This window comes from Heterodontus francisci, chromosome 4 (assembly GCF_036365525.1).
Source record: "Heterodontus francisci isolate sHetFra1 chromosome 4, sHetFra1.hap1, whole genome shotgun sequence".
Lineage (NCBI taxonomy): Eukaryota > Metazoa > Chordata > Chondrichthyes > Heterodontiformes > Heterodontidae > Heterodontus > Heterodontus francisci.
In genome coordinates this window covers 53289974-53309813 of record NC_090374.1, presented here as the reverse complement: position 1 = coordinate 53309813, position 19840 = coordinate 53289974, and the positions used below count along the sequence as shown (strand labels likewise).

The 19840-nt window shown below is 44.2% G+C and overlaps 1 protein-coding gene across 3 annotated transcripts in view; it reads left to right on the top strand.

Moving 5' to 3' along the window:
* Window positions 1-19840, top strand: part of arhgef28a (Rho guanine nucleotide exchange factor (GEF) 28a) — a 564358-nt gene that overhangs the window by 173717 nt on the left and 370801 nt on the right. For all 3 annotated transcript variants that reach the window (XM_068029539.1, XM_068029540.1, XM_068029541.1), the window contains exon 6: window positions 5897-6086. In XM_068029539.1, coding sequence (XP_067885640.1) covers window positions 5897-6086 — 190 coding nt within the window. The remainder of the gene's footprint in view (window positions 1-5896; window positions 6087-19840) is intronic.

The window sequence follows — 19840 nt, the reverse complement described above, 5'->3', positions numbered from 1 at the left end:
ACAGGAAAGTGTTGAGTTGATTGGCTGGTGAATATTTGCTGCTAAGGGACTAAGTCTAAACAACTGGGAGTTTTAAAACTTTAAAAATATTAAGTATTAATCACAAGTAACAAGTGGGTAGCTGGTGAGACTTACCTTTTATTTTTAAATGAGGTTTATTACTATTGGTGAGGTTATTACTACTGTTGTTAGCTATTTAATATTAGCACTGTATATTAATAGTGGTAAGTAAGATTAGTCTTGGTAAAGTTTAGTATTAGCAGTAGGAAGGTTATTATTCCTATTGGTAGGGTAACTATTATTAGTAGTAGCAGGGTTTATTAGAAGCAGAGTTTAGTTGTAGTACCAAGGTTTATTATCTAATAGAGGAATGGCAGGGCTGCTCCAACCTCAGGAGTGCACATCCTGTGCTATGTGGGAACTCCAGGACACTTCTCGGGTCCTGGATAACCATATTTGCAGGAAGTGTCATCAGTTGCAGCAGCTTGAGCTCCGGGTCGCAGAACTTGGGCAGCAGCTGGCATCACTGCGGTGCATCTGTGAGGATGTGAGCTTCATGGATAGTACATTTATAGATGTGGTCACCCCACAGTTTGAGTATGCAGGAAGAAAGGGAATGGGTGACCACCAGACAGTCAAGATGAAAGCGGCAGGTTGTGCAGGAGTCCACTGAGTGCATCCCACTCTCCAACCAGTATTTAGTTCTGAATACTGAGAAAAGTGATGGTTCATCTGGGGAGTGCAGCCAGAGCCAAGGCCATGACACCACGGGTGGTTCAGCTGCACAGGGGGCACAAGGAAGACTGGAAGAGCAATAGGAGATTCAATAGTCAGAGGAAGAGACAGGCGTTTCTGTGGCTGCAGACATGAATCCAGGATGGTATGTTGCCTCCCTGGTGCAAGGGTCAAGGATGTCACTGAATGGCTGCAGAGTACTCTGACGGGGACGTTGAACAGCCAGCAGTCGTGGTCCACATTGTTACCAACGACATAGATAGGAAGAGGGTTGTGGTCCTGCAGAGAGAATTCAGTGAGCTAGGTAAGAAAATATCAAGCAGGTCCTCAAAAGTAGTAATCTCCAGATTACTCCCAGTACCACATGCAAGTGAGTATAGAAATAAGAGGATAGTGCAGATGAATGCGTGGCTGGAAAGATGGTGCAGAAGGGAGGGCTTTAGATTCCTGGGACACTGGGACCAGTTCTGGCGAAGGTAGGACCTGGACAGGCCGGACAGGTTGCCCCTGAACAGAGTTGGGACAAATTTCCTTGTGGGGCAATTTTCTCATGCTATTGGGGAGGGTTTAAACTAACTTGGCAGGTGTGTGGGAACCAGGAGGAAATATTAGACAGGAATACCAAGGTGCACAGAATACTGGGAGAGATAGATAGCACTGGAGTAGAGAATAGTAAGTTATTAGGTGGGGTCAGAGTAAGGGTGACAGTAGTAAAGTCTAAATCAGGCTTAATATGCATGTATGTGAATACACAGAGTGTTGCTAATAAGATTGGTGAATTACAGGCGCAGATTGACATGTGGAAATATGATGTTGCTATATCAGAGACCTGTCTCAAAGAAGGGCACAACTGGGTGTTAAATATTCCTGGATACAAGGTATTCAGGAAAGATAGGAAAGGGAAAAAAGGGGGAGGGGTGGTGGTATTGATTAAGGAGAGCATTGCAGTGCAGGAGAAAAAGGATGTCCCAGAGGGCTCAAGGACAGAATCAATTTGGCTAGAATAAGGAACAAAAAAGGTGTAGTTACATTGCTTGGTGTTGTCTATCAGCCACCAACTAGTGGGAAGGATGTAGAGGAACAAATTTGCAAGGAAATTACAGAAAGGTGCAAACATTATAGGGTAATTATACTGGGGGATTTTAATTATCCAAATATAGACTGTGATAGTAGTCATGTAAAGGGCAGTGAGGGGCAAGAGTTCCTAGAGTGTGTTCAGGAAAATTTTCCACAGCAGTATGTTCCTAGTCCAACGAGAAAGGAAGCACTGCTAGACCTGGTTCTTGGGAATGAGGTGGGCCAAGTGGATCAAGTATCAGTAGGAAATCATTTAGGAGACAGTGATCATTGTAGCATAAGGTTTAGGCTGACTATGGAGAAGGACAAAGAACAACCCAGAGTAAGAATAGTTAACTGGGGGACAGCGAACCTCAGTGGGGTAAGAATGGAGCTGGAGCAAATAAATTGGAGTCAAAGGTTGGCAGGCAAAACAGTAGCTGATCAATGGGCGACCTTCAAAGTAAAGATAGTTCGGGCACAGTGAAGATATGTTCCCTCGAGCGGGAAAGGAAGGGTAAACAAATCCAGAACTCCCTGGATGACAAAAGAGGTAGAGATTAAGATAAAGAGGAAAAAATGTGCTTATGACCGATGCCAGGTAGAAAATACTATCGAGAACCAGGCTGAATATAGAAGGTCCAGAGGGGAAGTGAAAAAGCAAATAAGAGAAGCAAAGAGAGAGGATGAGAAGAGACTGATAGATAACATTAAAGGGAATCCCAAAGTGTTCTATAGATATAAATAGTAAAAGGGTGGTAAAAGGAGGAGTTGGGCCGATTAGGTACCATAAAGGGGATTTACACATGGAGGCAGAGGGCATAGCTGAGATATTAAATGAAAACTTTGCATTTGTCTTTACCAAGGAAGAAGATGCAACCCATGCAATGGTTTAAGAGGAGGTAATTCAGACACTAGAAGGGTTTCAAATTGATAAGGAGGATGTATCAGATAGGCTGTCTGTACTTAAAGTGAATAAAGCACCAGGACCAGATGAGATGCATCCAAGGATACTGAGGGAAGTGAGGGTGGAAATCGCAGAGGCAGCTGCCATAATTTTTCAGTTTTCCTTAGACTCAGGATGGTGTCAGAGGACTGGAGAATTGCAAATGTTACACTCTTGTTCAAAAAAGGATGTAAAGATAAGCCCAGCAACTATACAGGGCAGTCAGTTTAACTTCGGTGGTGGGGGAAATTCTAGAAAGAATAAATCAGGATAGAATTAATAGTCACATGGACAAATGTGGGTTAATTAAAGAAAGCCAGCATGGATTTCTTAAGGGAAAATCATGTTTAACTAACTTGCTGGAGTGTTTTAGGAAGTAACCGAAAGGGTAGATGAGGGTAATGCAGTTGATGTGGTGTACATAGACTTTCAAAATGCGTTTGATACAGTGACGCACAACAGATTTGTGAGCAAAGTTATAGCTCACAGAATAAATGTGATAGTAGCAACATGGATGCTGAATTGGCTGAGTGACAGGGAACAAAATGTAGTGGTTAATGGATCCTTTTTGGGCTGGAGGAAGGTTTGTAGTGGAGTAGCGCAGGGATCAGTGTTGCGACCCTTGCTTTTCCTGATATATATTAAGGACCTAGACCTTGGTGTACAGGGAACAATTTCAAAGTTTGTGGATGATACAAAACCTGGAAGCATTGTGAACTGTGAGGAGGATAGCGTAGAACTGCAAAAGGACATAAACAAGTTGGTGGAATGGACAGACAAGTGGCAAATGAAGTTCAATGCAGAGAAATGTGAAGTGATTCATTTTGGTAGGAAGAAGATCAAGAGACAATATAAAATAAAGGGTACAATTCTAAAGGGGGTGCAGGAGCAGAGGGACCTAGGTGTATATATGTATGTCATTGAAAGTGGCAGGACAGATTGAGAGAGCTGTTAATAAAGCATACAGTATCCTGGGCTTTGTTGAAAGTGGCAGGACAGATTGAGAGAGCTGTTAATAAAGCATACAGTATCCTGGGCTTATCTTTACATCCTTTTGTGAGCAAGAGTGTAACATTTGTAATTATCCAGTCCTCTGACACCATCCCGAGTCTAAGGAAAACTGAAAAATTATGGCAGGTGCCTCTGCGATTTCCACCCTCACTTCCCTCAGTATCCTTGGATGCATCTCATCTGGTCCTGGTGCTTTATTCACCTTAAGTACAGACAGCCTATCTGATACATAGGGGCATAAAGTACAAGAGCAAGGAGGTTATGTTGAATTTGTATAAGACCACTAGTTCGGCCTCAACTGGAGTATTGCATCCAGCTCTGGGTGCCTTACTTTAGGAAAGATGTAAGGGCTTTGGAGAGAGTACAGAAAAGATTCATGAGAATGGTTCCAGAGATGAAGGATTTCATTTACTAAGATAGATTGGAGAGGTTCTGACTGTTTTCCTTGGAGAAGAGAAGGCTGAGAGGAGATTTGATAGAGGTATTCAAAATCATTATAGATAGGGAGAAACTGTTCCCACTCGTGAAAGGATTGAGAACGAGAGGACACAGATTTAAAGTAATGGGTGAGAGAAGCAAAAGCGACATGAGGAAAATCTTTTTCATGCAACGAGTGGTTAAGGTCTGGAATGCGCTGCCTGAGAGTGTGGTGGAAGCAGGTTCAATTGAAGCATTCAAAAGGGAATTAGACTGTTATGTGAAAAGGAAAAATGTGCAGGGTTATGGGGAACAGGCAGGGAATGGCACTAAGTGAATTGCTCTTTCAGAGAGCTGGTATGGACACGATGGGCCAAATGGCCTCCTTCTGCACTGTAACAATTCTGTGATTCTCTGATATTGATTGCAGTGTGCTATATTTCTGAAAAACTTTACAGATGCCAACCTTGGGTTAGTGGTAGCACTCGCTACTCCAGAGACTAAAGCATATAAGCTGGAATTTTATGTTGAGGTGGTGGCCCCACCCACGGCTAAAAAGTCAGGGGAGAACCTACCTCTGCTGGGCCTGGAAGCCATGCTGCAACTTTGCGTGGCTCAGGCCCTTAAATGGCCTTGGTCGGGACTTCTGCCCCTCTGAAGCAGGAAGTCCCACCTCCAAGAGCTTCTGACCAATCAGAGGGCTGGCATCTCCTCAGTCCCAGCAGCACCACCGGATGCGGTGGTCACTGCTGGGAATGCACTCAACCAGAAGAGGATGATGGACGTCCACCTTCAGGAAGATCAGTGGGGATCCGGACTCTCCAGGGACAACTGGCTTGGCCTCGGCATTGGGGGGAGTGGGGGGGTTTGGGTGTCAGAGTCTAGGGCAGGGGTAGGGTAATTTTAGTGGGGGCATCCTGTGCTGCTGGGAGGGCAGACCGTGGGGCACAGGGTACCTGATGAGGAGGCCCCCTGCCCAGTCTGCATGGCGGCCGCCAAGTATTACTGTGCGGCCTCCTCAAGTAGTCAACTGCCCGTCTGCCGCTGGTAAGATACCAGTGGCGGTGGGAGGAGGCCTTTAAGTGGCAATTATTTGGCCACTTAAGGGCCTCAGTTGGCCTGGGGCGAGTGGGAAGTTTGTCACCTCCCCACCATTGGTAAAATAATAGTGGGGGCAGGTAGGTGACAGAACCGGTGCCCCCACTTCCCGCCCAATTTATGCCCTCTCCCCCTGCCTTCCAGCCTGCTCCTGTGCTGAGAGAGTGCTGCACTGTTGGAGGTTTCTTCTTTCAGGTAAATTGTTAAACTGACCCTGTCTGGTGTCTAAGGTAGGCGTGAAAGATCCCATGGTAATATGGGAAGAAGAAAAAGAGTTCTATAGTGACCTTCCCAATATTTAACCATCAATCAACATCACAAGAGAAAACACTAATTTGTCAGGTTGTTTATCTCGTCCCTATTTGTGGGACCTTGCTCTGCACAAATTGACTGCTGCATTCCCCTACATTATAAGAGTGACAACTCCTCAAAAGTACCTCATTGACTATGAGGCTCTTTAGGATGTCTTGAGTTCATGAAAGGCATTATATAAATCCAAGTTCTTTCCTTTTCTTTCTTTTTCTTTCTTTTTGCTGCTTTGAATTGTTTTAGATAATTTTTGACATATTGGAAAGCTGTTGTGAAGGAGGGGTATATTGAAACACATTTTGTTCCTCTTTTTCTCCTCCTTAGTCTTCACAATTCCCAAGTCACTCCCTCAGTCGGAATCTCTAAGACTTATGGTGATAGCCACGTACTACAGAAGTGCGTTAATGGACCAAACACTTTCACACTGACGGTGAAAAACAAGATAAGCCACTCACTGGAGACAGATGTTCTACTTCTGCGGAGATATATACAGGATACTAACTTGGAGAAAGCGGTAAGATAAAAATATCTTCCTGGCAATGTAAATCTGTTACCAATGTAAAAGAGATCCTGAGTATTGTTGTATCTGCTGAATAGTGGTGGGCATTTATAGCAGCTGCTCTGTGTAAGTTTTTCTGTCTGCATTTGGAGAGTAAAGTATAGATTATTATTCAGACATACCAGAGGTTAGCTCAGTGTGATTATGTTTTGAACACCTCAAACTCAACAGTGCTTCAATTTTAAAAAAAATCCTGGAATTGTGTATTAACAACAAAAATATTTGCAAAACTAGTTCAAGTGATAGAATGATACAGTATCAGGGAACCTCCCCCGGCCACCTACCAAGACTGAGGCACACATTATTTCGCCATATGAACATTAAAATTTACAATTGCAAGACCTGACTGGAAGGACATTTGCAAAGTACTAGCAGTGTTGGAACAATGGGGACCTAGTCGTTGCTTCCCCAATGCACAGAAGTGGTTAGACCAGTTTTAGTCACATGACTATGTGGCTATTGCAGAGAATCTGAACTTCCAACAAAAGATTTTGAACACTGACAAAGCCGTGTGCTTATGGAGTAAGGATCTGTCCTGGAACTGTAGCAAAAAGACCTCTCTCCTGCCTGCTTCCATCTCGTTCCCACAGAACTGAATCTTGTGAAAACACGTGAAACTCAAAGAGAGAAACAAGGTTTTAAGAAGACTACTGGGCCCCAACAAAAAGCAAGACTACTTGGAAAAGGACTGCAGTGAGCTCAGAGAATGCCTCAAATCCCTCTCTACTATATTTTCCTCTTTTTTCTTTTCCTATCTGCATGTGTATATCGCATGTGCATGCTAGCGTGGGCACGTTGTATATCCGTAGGCGTGAACCGTATTAGAGTTTAAGTTTAAGGTTCAATAAATTTCATTTTTCCTTCTTTAAACCTGAGAAAACCTGGTGTGCTCACTTCTTTGCCTTATAATTGGAAACTGTGAACAAGGATTCACAAAAAGGGGAGCTCAAAACACAGTGTGTTTGAAATTAAACCCTGTTACACTAAGACTAGGTAAAGATAGCAAAAGACCCCTAGACACATTTTTCACCTGGTTGTAACAATAGAAAGGGGCCGTTTGGCCTATCATGCCTTTGCCAGTTCTTTGATTTGGAGTCATAGAGTCATTTATCGTATAGAACAGGCCATTTGGGCCATTGTGTCCATGGTGGCTCTCCACAGATAAATCCAGTCAATCCCACTCCCCCTCTCGATCCCCGTAGCCTGCAAGTTTATTTCCTTCACATGCCTCCAATTTGCTTTTGAAATCATTGTCTTCGCTTCCACCACCCTTGAGGGCAGCAAGTTCCAGGTCATTACCATTCACTGTGTTAAAAACGTTCTTCCTCACATTCCCTCTGCGTATCTTATCCAAAATCTTCAATCTATGTCCCCCTAGACATTTTACCATCAGTTAATGGGAACAGTCCTTCCTTGTCTAACTTATCTAAGCCTGTCATAATCTTGTACACCTCCATCGAATCTCCCCTCAATCTCCTTTGCCCTAGGGAGAAAAACCCCAGCTTTTCCACCCTAACCCCTTGTAACTAAAATTCTCCATCCCTGAAACCATTCTGGTAAATCTCCTCTGCACCCTCTCAAGGACCCTCACATCTTTCCTAAAGTGTGGTAACCAGAACTGGATGCACTGATTTAGTTGGGTCTAACCAGAGCTTTATAAAGGTTCAGCATAACTTCCCTGCTTTTGTACTCCCTGCCTCCATTTATGAAACCCAGGATCCCATATGCATTGCTAGCTACTCCGTAAATATGTCCTGCCACCTTCAAAGATCGATGCACATGCACCCCCAGGTCCCTCTCTTCCTGCACACTTCAGAACTGCACCATTAAGTCTATATTGCCTCACCCTATCCCTTCTATCAAAATGCATCACCACACTTCTCTGTATTAAATTCCATCTGCCACTTGTCTGCCCATTCTATTGAGAGAGTAGTTAGCAAAGCATATGGGATCTTGAGCTTCACAAATAGAGACATGGAGTACAAAGGCAGGGAAGTTATGCTGAATGGGCAGATTGTCTTCCGAGGAAAGACTGGACAGTCTGGGCTTGTATTCACTGGAATTTAGAAGAGTAAGAGGCGACTGCATGTGGAAAGGATGTTCCCCCTTTTGGGAAAATCTAGAACTAGGGATCACTATTTAAAAATCAGGGGTTGTCCATTCAAGACAGAGATAAGGAGAAACTTTTTCTCTGAGGGTTGTGAATTCTCTTCCTCAAAAGGCAGTGGAAGCAGAGTCTTTAAATACTTGTAAGGCAGAGGTAGATAGATTCTGGATAAGCAAGGGGGTGAAACGTTATCGGGGCTGGGGGAATGTGGAGGTGAGGTTACAATCAGATCAGCCATGATCTTATTGAATGGCAGAGCAGGGCCGAGTGGCCTACTCTTCCTAGTTTGTATGTTCGTATGAACTTTTATAAAGCTCCGGTTAGGCCCAACTAAAGTACTGCATCTAGTTCTGGTCCTTGAGAGGATGCAGAGGCGATTTACCAGAATGGGTCCAGAGATGGAGGTTTTAGTTATAAGGTTAGGCTGGAAAAGCTGGGGTTTTTCTCCCTGGAGCAAAGGAGATAGAGGGGAGATTTGATGGAGGTGTACAAGATTATGACAAGGAAAAACTGTTCCCATTAATTGATGGTAGAATATTTTTGGATTCCCTTTTACGTTGACTGCCATTCTCTTCTCATATTCTGTCTTTGCCAGTATTATTATGCTGTTCGTCTCTCCTCTCAACGTATTGCAATTGGCCTGACTCTCACTTAAAGAATTCACTGGACATGCATCAAACACCCTCTTTTTTTGGTTTAATCGTAATCTCTATTTCCCTCATCTAGGACACCTTGTTTTCGGTTCCCCTACCTTTCACCCTTGTTGGGATGTACCTAGCCAGTACCTGAAGCATCTCTTCCTTAAAGATAACCCATTATTCCGTTACAGTTTTTCCTGTCAGTCTCTGGTTCCATTTTATCCTGGCAAGATCCCTTCTCATTGGATTGAAATGAGCTCTCATCCCATCTACCTGTTCTACCTTATATCCTTCCTTCCTCTTCTGCATTACGAGTTTAAACCTTATGATATGATGATCACACTTACCCAAGTGCTCCCTCACAGACACTTGGTCCACCACATTTCCCAGCACCAGATCCAGTAATGCCTCCTTTCTAGTTGGGCTAGAACAAATTGATCAAGGAAATTTTCCTCAACACAATCCAGAAATTCCTCCCCCTCCTTTCCTCTAAAGTTATCCTAATCGATATTTGGGTAATTAAAGTCCCCCAATATCACCATTGAGAGATACAGCACTGAAACAGGCCCTTCGGCCCACCAAGTCTGTGCCGACCATCAACCACCAGGGCGGCACAGTGGCGCAGTGGTTAGCACTACAGCCTCACAGCTCCAGCGACCCGGGTTCAATTCTGGGTACTGCCTGTGTGGAGTTTGCAAGTTCTCCCTGTGTCTGCGTGGGTTTTCGCTGGGTGCTCCGGTTTCCTCCCACAGCCAAAGACTTGCAGGTTGATCGGTAAATTGGCCATTATAAATTGCCCCTAGTATAGGTAGGTGGTAGGGGAATATAGGGACAGGTGGGGATGTGGTAGGAATATGGGATTAGTGCAGGATTAGTATAAATGGGTGGTTGATGGTCGGCAAAGACTCGGTGGGCCGAAGGGCCTGTTTCAGTGCTGTATCTCTAAATTAAAAAATAATAAAAATAAATACTAATCCTACATTAATCCCATATTCCATACCACATCCCCACAATTCTCCTACCACCTACCTACACTAAGGGCAATTTACAATGGTCAATTTACCTATCAACCTGCAAGTCTTTGGCTGTGGGAGGAAACCAGAGCACCCGGCAGAAACCCATGCACCCGGCAGAAACCCATGCAGTCACAGGGAGAACTTGCAAACTCCGAACCCAGGTCACTGGAGCTGTGAGGCTGCGGTGCTAATCACTGTGCCACTATAGCCACCACTCTATAGTTCTTGCACATCTCTGTGATTTCCCTGCAGATTTGCTGCAATATATATCTCTAACCTTTTGGAGGCCTATAGAATACCTCCAGTAGTGTGATCATACCTTTTCCGCTCCTCAACTCTAACCAAATGGATTCTGTCCTTGACCCGTCAAGGACATCCCGTCTTTCCAACACTACAATGGCTTCCGTAATCAGTACTGGCATCCCACCTCCCTTTTTTCCTCCTCTATCATTTCTAAACACTTTATATCCTTGTATATTAAGTGCCCAGTCCTCGTCATCTTTAAGTCATGTTTCCGTTAATGTCACTACATCTTATTCCCATACTGCTATTTGTGCTTGTGGCTCACCAACCTTATTCGCCATGCTTGATGCATTTACACACATGCATTGTAATCCTGTCTTTGCATTCCTCGTAGCCCTTCTCAGTCTGCTCCCATCTAATATAAAACTACTTCCTTCTCGAGCATGAATTTTCTAATCTGAAAATATGTTCTGGTACTCAGAGATATTTTGCTCTTTTATGTCAACCTCAGTCACTTTGAATTTATACTGCAATCAAAAACTGGTCTCATGGATCGATGTGCAATTGATTATGTGGATTCAATTGATAAACTTGTAATTTTCTTTAATGTGTAACTTGATATTAAAATGTACATGTTGAGATGAGCATCCGACCACACATGTGCACCATTACCAACACTGCCTACTTCCAAATACATTGCCCGAGTTCTTCCCTCCATCCCCGCAACCCCACTCCCCCAATACCGTCTCAGCTGATCTGTTGCTGAAACTTCATCAATGCCTTTGTTACCTCTGGACTTGACTGGCCTTCCATCATCCCTTCTTCCACTCTCCATAAACTTAAGGTCATCCAAAACTTTGCTGCCAATATCCCAACTCACGCCAAGTCCTATTCACCCATCACCCCTGTGCTTGTTGACCTAAATTTGAGTCCTAGTTAAACACTACTTTGATTTTACAATTCTCATCCTTGTTTGTTAATCCCTCCATGGCCTTGATCCTCCCTATCTCTGTAACCTTCTCTAGTCCTAGAACTTTCAGATATTGGTGCTGCTCTTTAGGCAGCCGTGCCTTAAGCTGCCTAAGCCTAGACTTTGGAAGCCCCTCCCCGCTCTGTGTCTCTTTCAAGATGCTCCTTAAAACCTACTCTTTGACCAAGCTTTTGGTCACCTGCTCGATATCTCCTTATGAGGCTCGGTGTCAGATTTTACTTGATTATGCTCCTGTGGGGCGGTTTACCATTTTAAAGCGCTCTATAAATGCAGGTTGTTGATGTTGTAGATACAACAGCAATAAATTGTATTTATATACTACCTTTAATGTAGGAAAAAACTCCCAAAGCACTTTACAGAAGTGCATTCAGATAAAATTGCATTTTGAGCCAGAGAAGGAGATTTTTGGAGGTTAGACCAATTTTGTCAAAGGTGTGTTTAAGGAGGGACTTAAAGGGGGATTTGGGAGGCGGAGAAACACATGTTTTAGGAAGGGAATTCCAGAGTGTGTTGCTGCATGACTGAAGGCTTGGGCACCAATGGTGGGTTCTGTGTTGGGGGGCAGGATGCATAAGAGGCAAGATCTGGAGGAATGGTAAGTTCTCGGAGACTGGTTGTGCTGGAGGAAGTTACTGAAATAGGAAAGAGTATGGGCATGAATGAATTTAAACATGAGTATAAGAATGTTAAATTGGGGGACGATGTGCCCATGTAAGTCGGTACCAATGACATAACTAGGAAAAGGGATGAGGACCTGAAAAGCGAATATAGGGAGTTAGGTTGGAAGCTGAAAGGCAGGACGAGTAGAGTAGTAATCTCAGGATTGTTACCGGTGCCACGTGCTAGTGAGGCTAGAAACAGGGAGCGAGTGCAGCTGAACACGTGGCTACAGAACTGGTGTAGGAGGGAGGGATTCAGATATGTGGATCATTGGGATACCTTCTGGGGAAGGTGGGACCTGTACAAGAAGGACGGGTTGCATCTGAACTTGAGGGGCACCAATATCCTGGGCGGGAGGTTTGCTAGAGCTCTTCGGGAGGGTTTAAACTAATTTGGCAGGAGGATGGGAACCGGAGCTACGGATCAGTGGATGGGGTAGCTGTTGAACAGGCAGATACAGAGTGCAGAGAGTCTGTGAGGAAGGTTAGACAGTTGACAGGGCAAAGTTGCAGCCAGTATGATGGGTTGAAGTGTGTCTATTTTAACGCAAGAAGTGTCAGAAATAAGGGTGATGAACTTAGAGCATGGATCAGTACTTGGAGCTACGATGTTGTGGCCATTATGAAGACGTGGATATCACAGGGGCAGGAATGGATGTTAGATGTTCCAGGGTTTCGATGTTTCAAAAGAAATAGGGAGGGAGGTAAAAGAGGTGGGGGAGTGGCATTGTTAATCAGGGATAGTATCACAGCTGCAGAAAGGGAGGTCGGCGAGGAGGGTTTGTCTACTGAGTCATTATGGGTGGAAGTCAGAAACAGGAAAGGAGCAGTCACTTTGTTGGGAGTTTTCTATAGACCCCCCAATAGCAACAGAGACATGGAGGAACAGATTGGGAGGCAGATTTTGGAAGGGTGCAGAAGTAACAGGGTTGTTGTCATGGGTGACTTCAACTTCCCTATATTGATTGGAACCTCCTTAGTGCAAATAGTTTGGATGGAGCAGTTTTTGTCAGGTGTGTCCAGGAAGGTTTCCTGACTCAATATGTAGATAGGCCAACTAGAGGGGAGGCTATGTTGGACTTGGTGCTTGGCAACGAACCAGGCCAGGTGGCAGATCTCTCGGTGGGAGAGCATTTCGGTGATAGTGATCACAACTCCCTGACCTTGACTATAGTCATGGAGAGGGACAGGAGCAGACGGGATGGGAAAATATTTAATTGGGGGAGGGGGAATTACAATGCTATTAGGCAGGAACTGGGGAGCATAAACTGGAAACAGATGTTCTCAGGGAAATGCACAACAGAAATGTGGAGGTTGTTTAGGGAGCGACTGCTGGATAGGTGTGTCCCGATGAGGCAAGGAAGGGATGGTCGGGTGAAGGAACCTTGGATGACAAGAGATGTGGAACAGCTAGTCAAGAGGAAGAAGGAAGCTTACTTAAGGTTGAGGAAGCAAGGATCAGACAGGGCTGTAGAGGGTTACAAGGTAGCCAGGAAGGAACTGAAGAATGGACTTAGGAGAGCTAGAAGGGGACATGAAAAAGTCGTGGCGGGTAGGATTAAGGAAAATCCCAAGGCGTTCTACACTTATGTGAGGAACAAGAGGATGGCCAAAGTGAGGGTAGGGCCGATCAGGGATAGTGGAGGGAACTTGTGCCTGGAGTCGGAGGAGGTAGGGGAGGTCCTAAATGAATACTTTGCTTCAGTATTCACTAGTGAGAGGGACCTGGTCGTTTATGAGGACAGCGTGGAACAGGCTGATATGCTCGAACAGGTTGAGGTTAAGAGGGAGGATGTGCTGGAAATTTTGAATGATATGAGGACAGATAAGTCCCCGGGGCCAGATGGGATATACCCAAGGATATTACGGGAAGCGAGGGAAGAGATTGCCGTGCCTTTGGTGATGATCTTTGCGTCCTCACTGTCCACTGGAGCAGTACCGGATGATTGGAGGGTGGCAAATGTTATTCCCTTGTTCAGGAAAGGGAATAGGGATAACCTTGGGAATTATAGACCAGTTAGTCTTACGTCGGTAGTGGGCAAATTATTGGAGAGGATTCTGAGAGACAGGATTTATGATTATTTGGAAAAGCATGGTTTGATTAGAGACAGTCAGCATGGCTTTGTGAGGGGCAGGTCATGCCTCACAAGCCTTATTGAATTCTTTGAAGATGTGACAAAACACATTGATGAAGGAAGAGCAGTGGATGTGGTGTATATGGATTTTAGCAAGGCGTTTGATAAGGTTCCCCATGGTAGGCTCATTCAGAAAGTGAGGAGGCATGGGATACATGGGAAGTTGGCTGTCTGGATACAAAATTGGCTGGCCCATAGAAGACAGAGGGTGGTAGTAGATGGAAAGTATTCAGCCTGGAGCTCAGTGACCAATGGTGTTCCGCAGGGATCTGTTCTGGGACCTCTGCTCTTTGTGATTTTTATAAATGACTTGGATGAGGAAGTGGAAGGCTGTGTTAGCAAGTTTGCCGATGACACGAAGGTTGCTGGAGTTGTGGATAGTGTGGAAGGCTGTTGTAGGTTGCAACGGGACATTGACAGGATGCAGAGCTGGGCTGAGAAGTGGCAGATGGAGTTCAACCTGGAAAAGTGTGAAGTGATTCATTTTGTAAGGTCGAATTTGAATGCAGAATACAGACTTAAAGACAGGATTCTTGGTAGTGTGGAGGAACTGAGGGATCTTGGGGTCCATGTCCATAGATCGCTCAAAGTTGCCACCCAAGTTGATAGGGTTGTTAAGAAGGCGTATGGTGTGTTGGCTTTCATTAACAGGGGGATTGAGTTTAAGAGCTGCGAGGTTATGCTGCAGCTCTATAAGGCCCTGGTTCGACCACACTTGGAATATTGTGTTCAGTTCTGGTCGCCTCATTATAGGAAGGATGTGGAAGCTTTAGAGAGGGTGCAGAGGAGATTTACCAGGATGCTGCCTGGACTGGAGGGCATGTCTTACGAAGAAAGATTGAGGGAGCTAGGGCTTTTCTCATTGGAGCGAAGAAGGATGAGAGGTGACTTGATAGAGGGGTACAAGATGATGAGAGGCATAGATAGAGTGGATAGCCAGAGACTTTTTCCCAGGGTGGAAAGGGCTATCACCAGGGAGCATAATTTTAAGGTGATTGCAGGAAGGTTTCGGGGAGATGTCAGAGGTAGGTTCTTTACACAGAGAGTGGTGGGTGCGTGGAATGCGCTGCCAGCGGTGATAGTAGAAGCAGATACATTAGGGACATTTAAGCGACTTTTGGATAGTTACATGGATGATAGTAGAATGAAGGGTAGGTAGTTAGTTTGATCTTAGAGTAGGTTAAAGGTTCGGCACAACATCGTGGGCTGAAGGGCCTGTACTGTGCTGTACTGTTCTATGTGCTATGTTCTAAGTCAACAACGGACAGGAGCGAAGGATGGCTGGGACTTGGTTCAGGATTGGATATTACTGAACTTTACAAAGGATGGAGATGGGAGGTTGGTGAGGAGGGCTTTGGTATAAAAGAGTGTGGAAGTGATCAAAGCATTAATCAGAGTTTCAACATAGATGGACTGAGATGGGTGTTATTACATAGCTGGAAGTTGGCAGAGAGGATACAGGGTCAGATGTTCAGCTTGGGGGTCAAATAGGACTCTGAAGTTGCAATCAGCCTGGTTCAACCAGAGATAGTAGCCAGGGAGGGGGATGGAATCAGTGGTGAGTATGGAGTTTGTGGTGGGTCCTGAAGACAATGACTGTGGTCTTGTCAGCATTTAACTGGAGGAAATTGTAACTCATTTGGTCTGATTGTTGGACAAGCAGTCTGACAGTGGAGGGGTAGAGAGAGGTTGTGGATAGGTAGAGCAGATGTCATCAGCGTACATGTGGAAGCTGAACCCATATGTTCCAATGATGTCAACAAGGGGCAGCATGTAAATGAGGAAAAGAAATGGGATGAGGATAGATCCTTGGATGACTCTGAAGTAACGGTGTAGGCACAGGAAGAATAGACATTGGAGATCCTCTGGCTGCAATTGGATAGGTAAGAGTCGAACTAAATGAGAGAAGTCCCAGTACAAAACAACTGTATTTTTAAGCCTTTATGTACGCAGTGACAAAGTATTATTTTTACAATATCTGACTATGGGACATGCAATGAAAGATTTTAGTAATTATGTTGTGGAGTATTAACCATAGATTATGGTTAGCCTAGGCTTTTGGCACATTCTTGATTGGGGCACGTCTCTGGAGGAACTAGTCTCCCATGATTTTCTGAGATGCTTTGACTGTATTTCTGGCCCTGGGGTCATCAACATATGGCATTCAGGCTCCCCAGACTCTGTCAGGGACCTGGGCCGGTGTATAGGGCAGAAAGGAGGTGGTTGGCATGCTGCCTGCAAATAGATTTTGTTTTGTTTCAGATGATCTCTCTTACCAAGTGGGCCTGTTTGGGGCCATGATCCATGCTTGCACAGGTATCTGTTCCATTTCTGTTCTGGTGGCTTGTCTGCCAACTTTTGAACTCTGACATTGGGACTCAAATGGTAACCCCAAGAGTCCAGTGTTGTGGTAGTGCAGGTGGTCGAGCATGTGGCCACAGGCGTCGTTTGCATGTCTTTCGTATGATCCTGTCCAGTTTCCGCCTCAATGGACCAGCCGGTGGAAAGTTGTGAGGAGTTGGCTTTCTGCCTCCACCTCTCCCATATCTAGCAAAACAAAAGAGGGGTGGGGAGCGAAGGAAGTGGAACACCTATGCTGTAAAGTGGCAATGATCAAAGGATACTGAGCCATTCAAAGGAAGACAATTTAGAGAATCTTCATTTCAAGTAAGGAAAACAGGGCCAAGCTGTTTGACCAGATTGTAGCATTGTCCATACAAACAAATTAGTTGTCAAGAAAAAGATCTTCAAACCCATGGTAAATTAAAGTTATATTCTTTCACTCTAGGACAGCATCAATCCTCATGTCAGCAGTTTACATGATGGCTTAATGGATAACTGTACTCCCCATTCTAGTACTTAACAATAGAGACAACAACACTTCCTAGTTTGATTCCAGGTTAGCTGATTTTAGTTGAGAATCTTGGCAGTTGGCCGCCTCAATTATTCTTGGTTCCTGTAGGCTAAAGAGGGGAAAGATCAACCAGGTGAGTGTGGAAATCAGGTGAGAAAAGGATCAGGCTTGGCTTTGATTTCTCCATGGTTGAATAACATGCTGGCATTTGCCATTAGGTTCACACATGAAAGATGACTGGAGCATTGCCAGTTCCAATGGAATGGATGCCAGGAAGAGTAATTAATTTCAAGAGAGGACAAGAGGAGGTAATCCTCTTTGCAGTCCTACTCTTTCAAATGTAAGTTTTGACATCCAGCTCAACAAGTCTATTGAACAGATTGACTTCCAGGGCAGAAGGTGCCTCTCCAGTTATTAATACTAACACCCTCTTCAAAAATTAAAGTTGCAAGTGGAAAAGATTCATTCAGGATTGGGAGCTAGGACCCTTGACTTCTGTGGTTAGCCAGATCTTGCATTACCCAGAATATTACAGCACAGAAACAGACCATTCATATTAGATCTATGCCAGAGTTTATGATGCACAGGAACCTTAAACCAACCATCACGGGTACTTCATCTACCCCTATCAATATATCCTTCTACTCCTTTCTCCCTCATGTATTTAAACTTCTTGCATCACCTACTCAAAGCAAGTTTAACTTCAGCTTTGCCAAGCTGTGTGTGATGTCAATATCTGCTTTGGTTTTTTTTTAGATCTTGCTACTTCTGTTTTCTTTTTGCGTTAGTGAGCTTCAACCATAAGGGCAAACTACATTTTATCGTAAGCACTTGGCTCTGATGAGAATTTCAACATAAAGATATTTCTGAGTTTCATTTGGCTGAGAGATTACAAAATGAGTGTACTCTCTGGTACCTCACTGATCTGTGAAAAAGTGTTGTTTGATTGATGTCTAACTAGGTCCACAGAGCTAATGTCAGTCTCTTACTGCTTGATTCCGTTTTCATCCACTGCAAATAAGGGCAAATGGGAAAACGATAAATTTTCCATTGACTTCCACAATGAGTTACCTAATGGTGGAAAACATTAAATTGCTGAGATTAGAAATACTGACTGTCAGTAAACAAATTTGAGGGAATCTAAAATGCCTCGTTCATGCTGTTCAATGTACGGTTGAAATATTATTTGTGTTGAAATATTATTCGTTCAATGATCATCGAGCAATAGAGCTGATTTTCAAAACTCCAATTAGCAGACAATATTATAATATCAGATAGCATAAGATAGTTTCTTTCAGCACAATTATTTCACTGCACTGAATCAATGGCATTAGGCACTTGATATAGTCATAAATTACCTGATAGACTTTGGATTAAATTAGACTAAATTAGCACTGTTTAATATCTAGGCATTTATTGTAATGCACTAGAAATGAATGGTGAACAAAATCTGTTTTCAGAGATAAAATATTGCTTGTATTAACAACAACAAAATATTAGGGCTGATATTAACAAGTCATGCCAGCTGGGAATGGGACAGATGGGTGGTTAAATTTGAGGTAGAACACTTAGCATTGTGTTCCTGATATACTCCTACCCATTGCCATCTTGACTGTACAATTGTCTGAGGCAGACGCAGTTGGAGGCCTCATAAATACATGTAAATTGGAGCCCCATGATGCAGTTAGGACCTCGTCACCATTTTAATCAAAATGGCAAAAATCTGCCCAACTTGCTAGTAAAACTTCATGGGACTGGTCACATGGAATCAATGAAACAGTATTTAAAATTGCACTCACCTGCAAATAACTGGATCATGGTATCTGTGTGCGTTTGTGCTGTTTGGATTGCTCAGAGAGCTTCCAGATTGCTTCTTTCTGATGTTCTCGCTTAATTATCCTCAGTAAACTTCATTTGCTTATAGTGGCTGCTATTATTGCCAGTTTCATTTAGATTGATGAAGAAGAGCAGCAGCAGCAAACTCAGCAATGAGCACCAGCAACAGCTGGACCTATTAGAAGAAAGCAGGTGGTGGGGGTGGGGGGTGCACTCCTAGGAGTCTATACCCAGCACCCAGGATGTGAGGCCATGAGTCAATTTCTTGGAGATTTCTGAAGAGAGGTAGACAAGGAAACTGCGTTCCTGTAGCCACTTTTGCAGCCTCCTGCAACAGAACCTTGTGCCAGTGTCTGTCAAAGTCACTACAGCCCTTCCTTGCCACTAGCTCATAACATTCTGTTGCAGGGCGGCATCACTCACATCTCCCACCCACAGCTGTATTAACCAGGTCACTGCTTGCTGGAGCTAATAAGTGTAACACCTTCCCCACTGAACTTGACAATCAACTGGAGAGAGCTTGTGGGTTTTCAGCAGTGTCCAGCTTCCCTTGTGTTCAGGGTGGCATGTTGCCATCAGGTCACCAGAACACTAGTCAGCAGAATTCACCAATAGAAAAAGATACCAGTTCATTAAAATCCATCTAGCAGATGATCACAGAAAAAGAATCGTGCAAGTTTGTGCATGGTACCCAAACAACTGTCATCATGCATTGATACTGTGACATTCAACTATCCCTCCAATATTTGACCATTCAAGGAACATGGCAGGCTGGCTGCTGGGGGATAAGGGATGTTCTCTACTGATGTGACTCATAATACACCCTCTGCAACCGTACCACACTTGAGCAATACAGGTATTATCTAAGCCGTGCGACTACCAGGATTATTATTGAGCACACCATATGGCAGCTTAAACAGAGATTCAGGTGTCTGGACAGTTCAAGGGGCTCCCAACAATGTGCTCCACAAAGAGCCTCCTACATTAAAATGGTGTGCTACATCCTGCACAACCCCACCTTATAGAGAAGGCTGCATTTCGAGTAGGCCGAGTAACAACAGCAATGTTCCAACAGACTGGGAAGACCAGGGGAAGGTGAGGAAATAGAAGGACCACTCCAACACCTTGCAGCAAGCAATCTGAGGGACAGTGACCTCATTGCCCTGCCCGAATAACTCACATAAAGCTCCTCTGCATGAACAACCCTTGTTACATCCTTCACCACTCCCT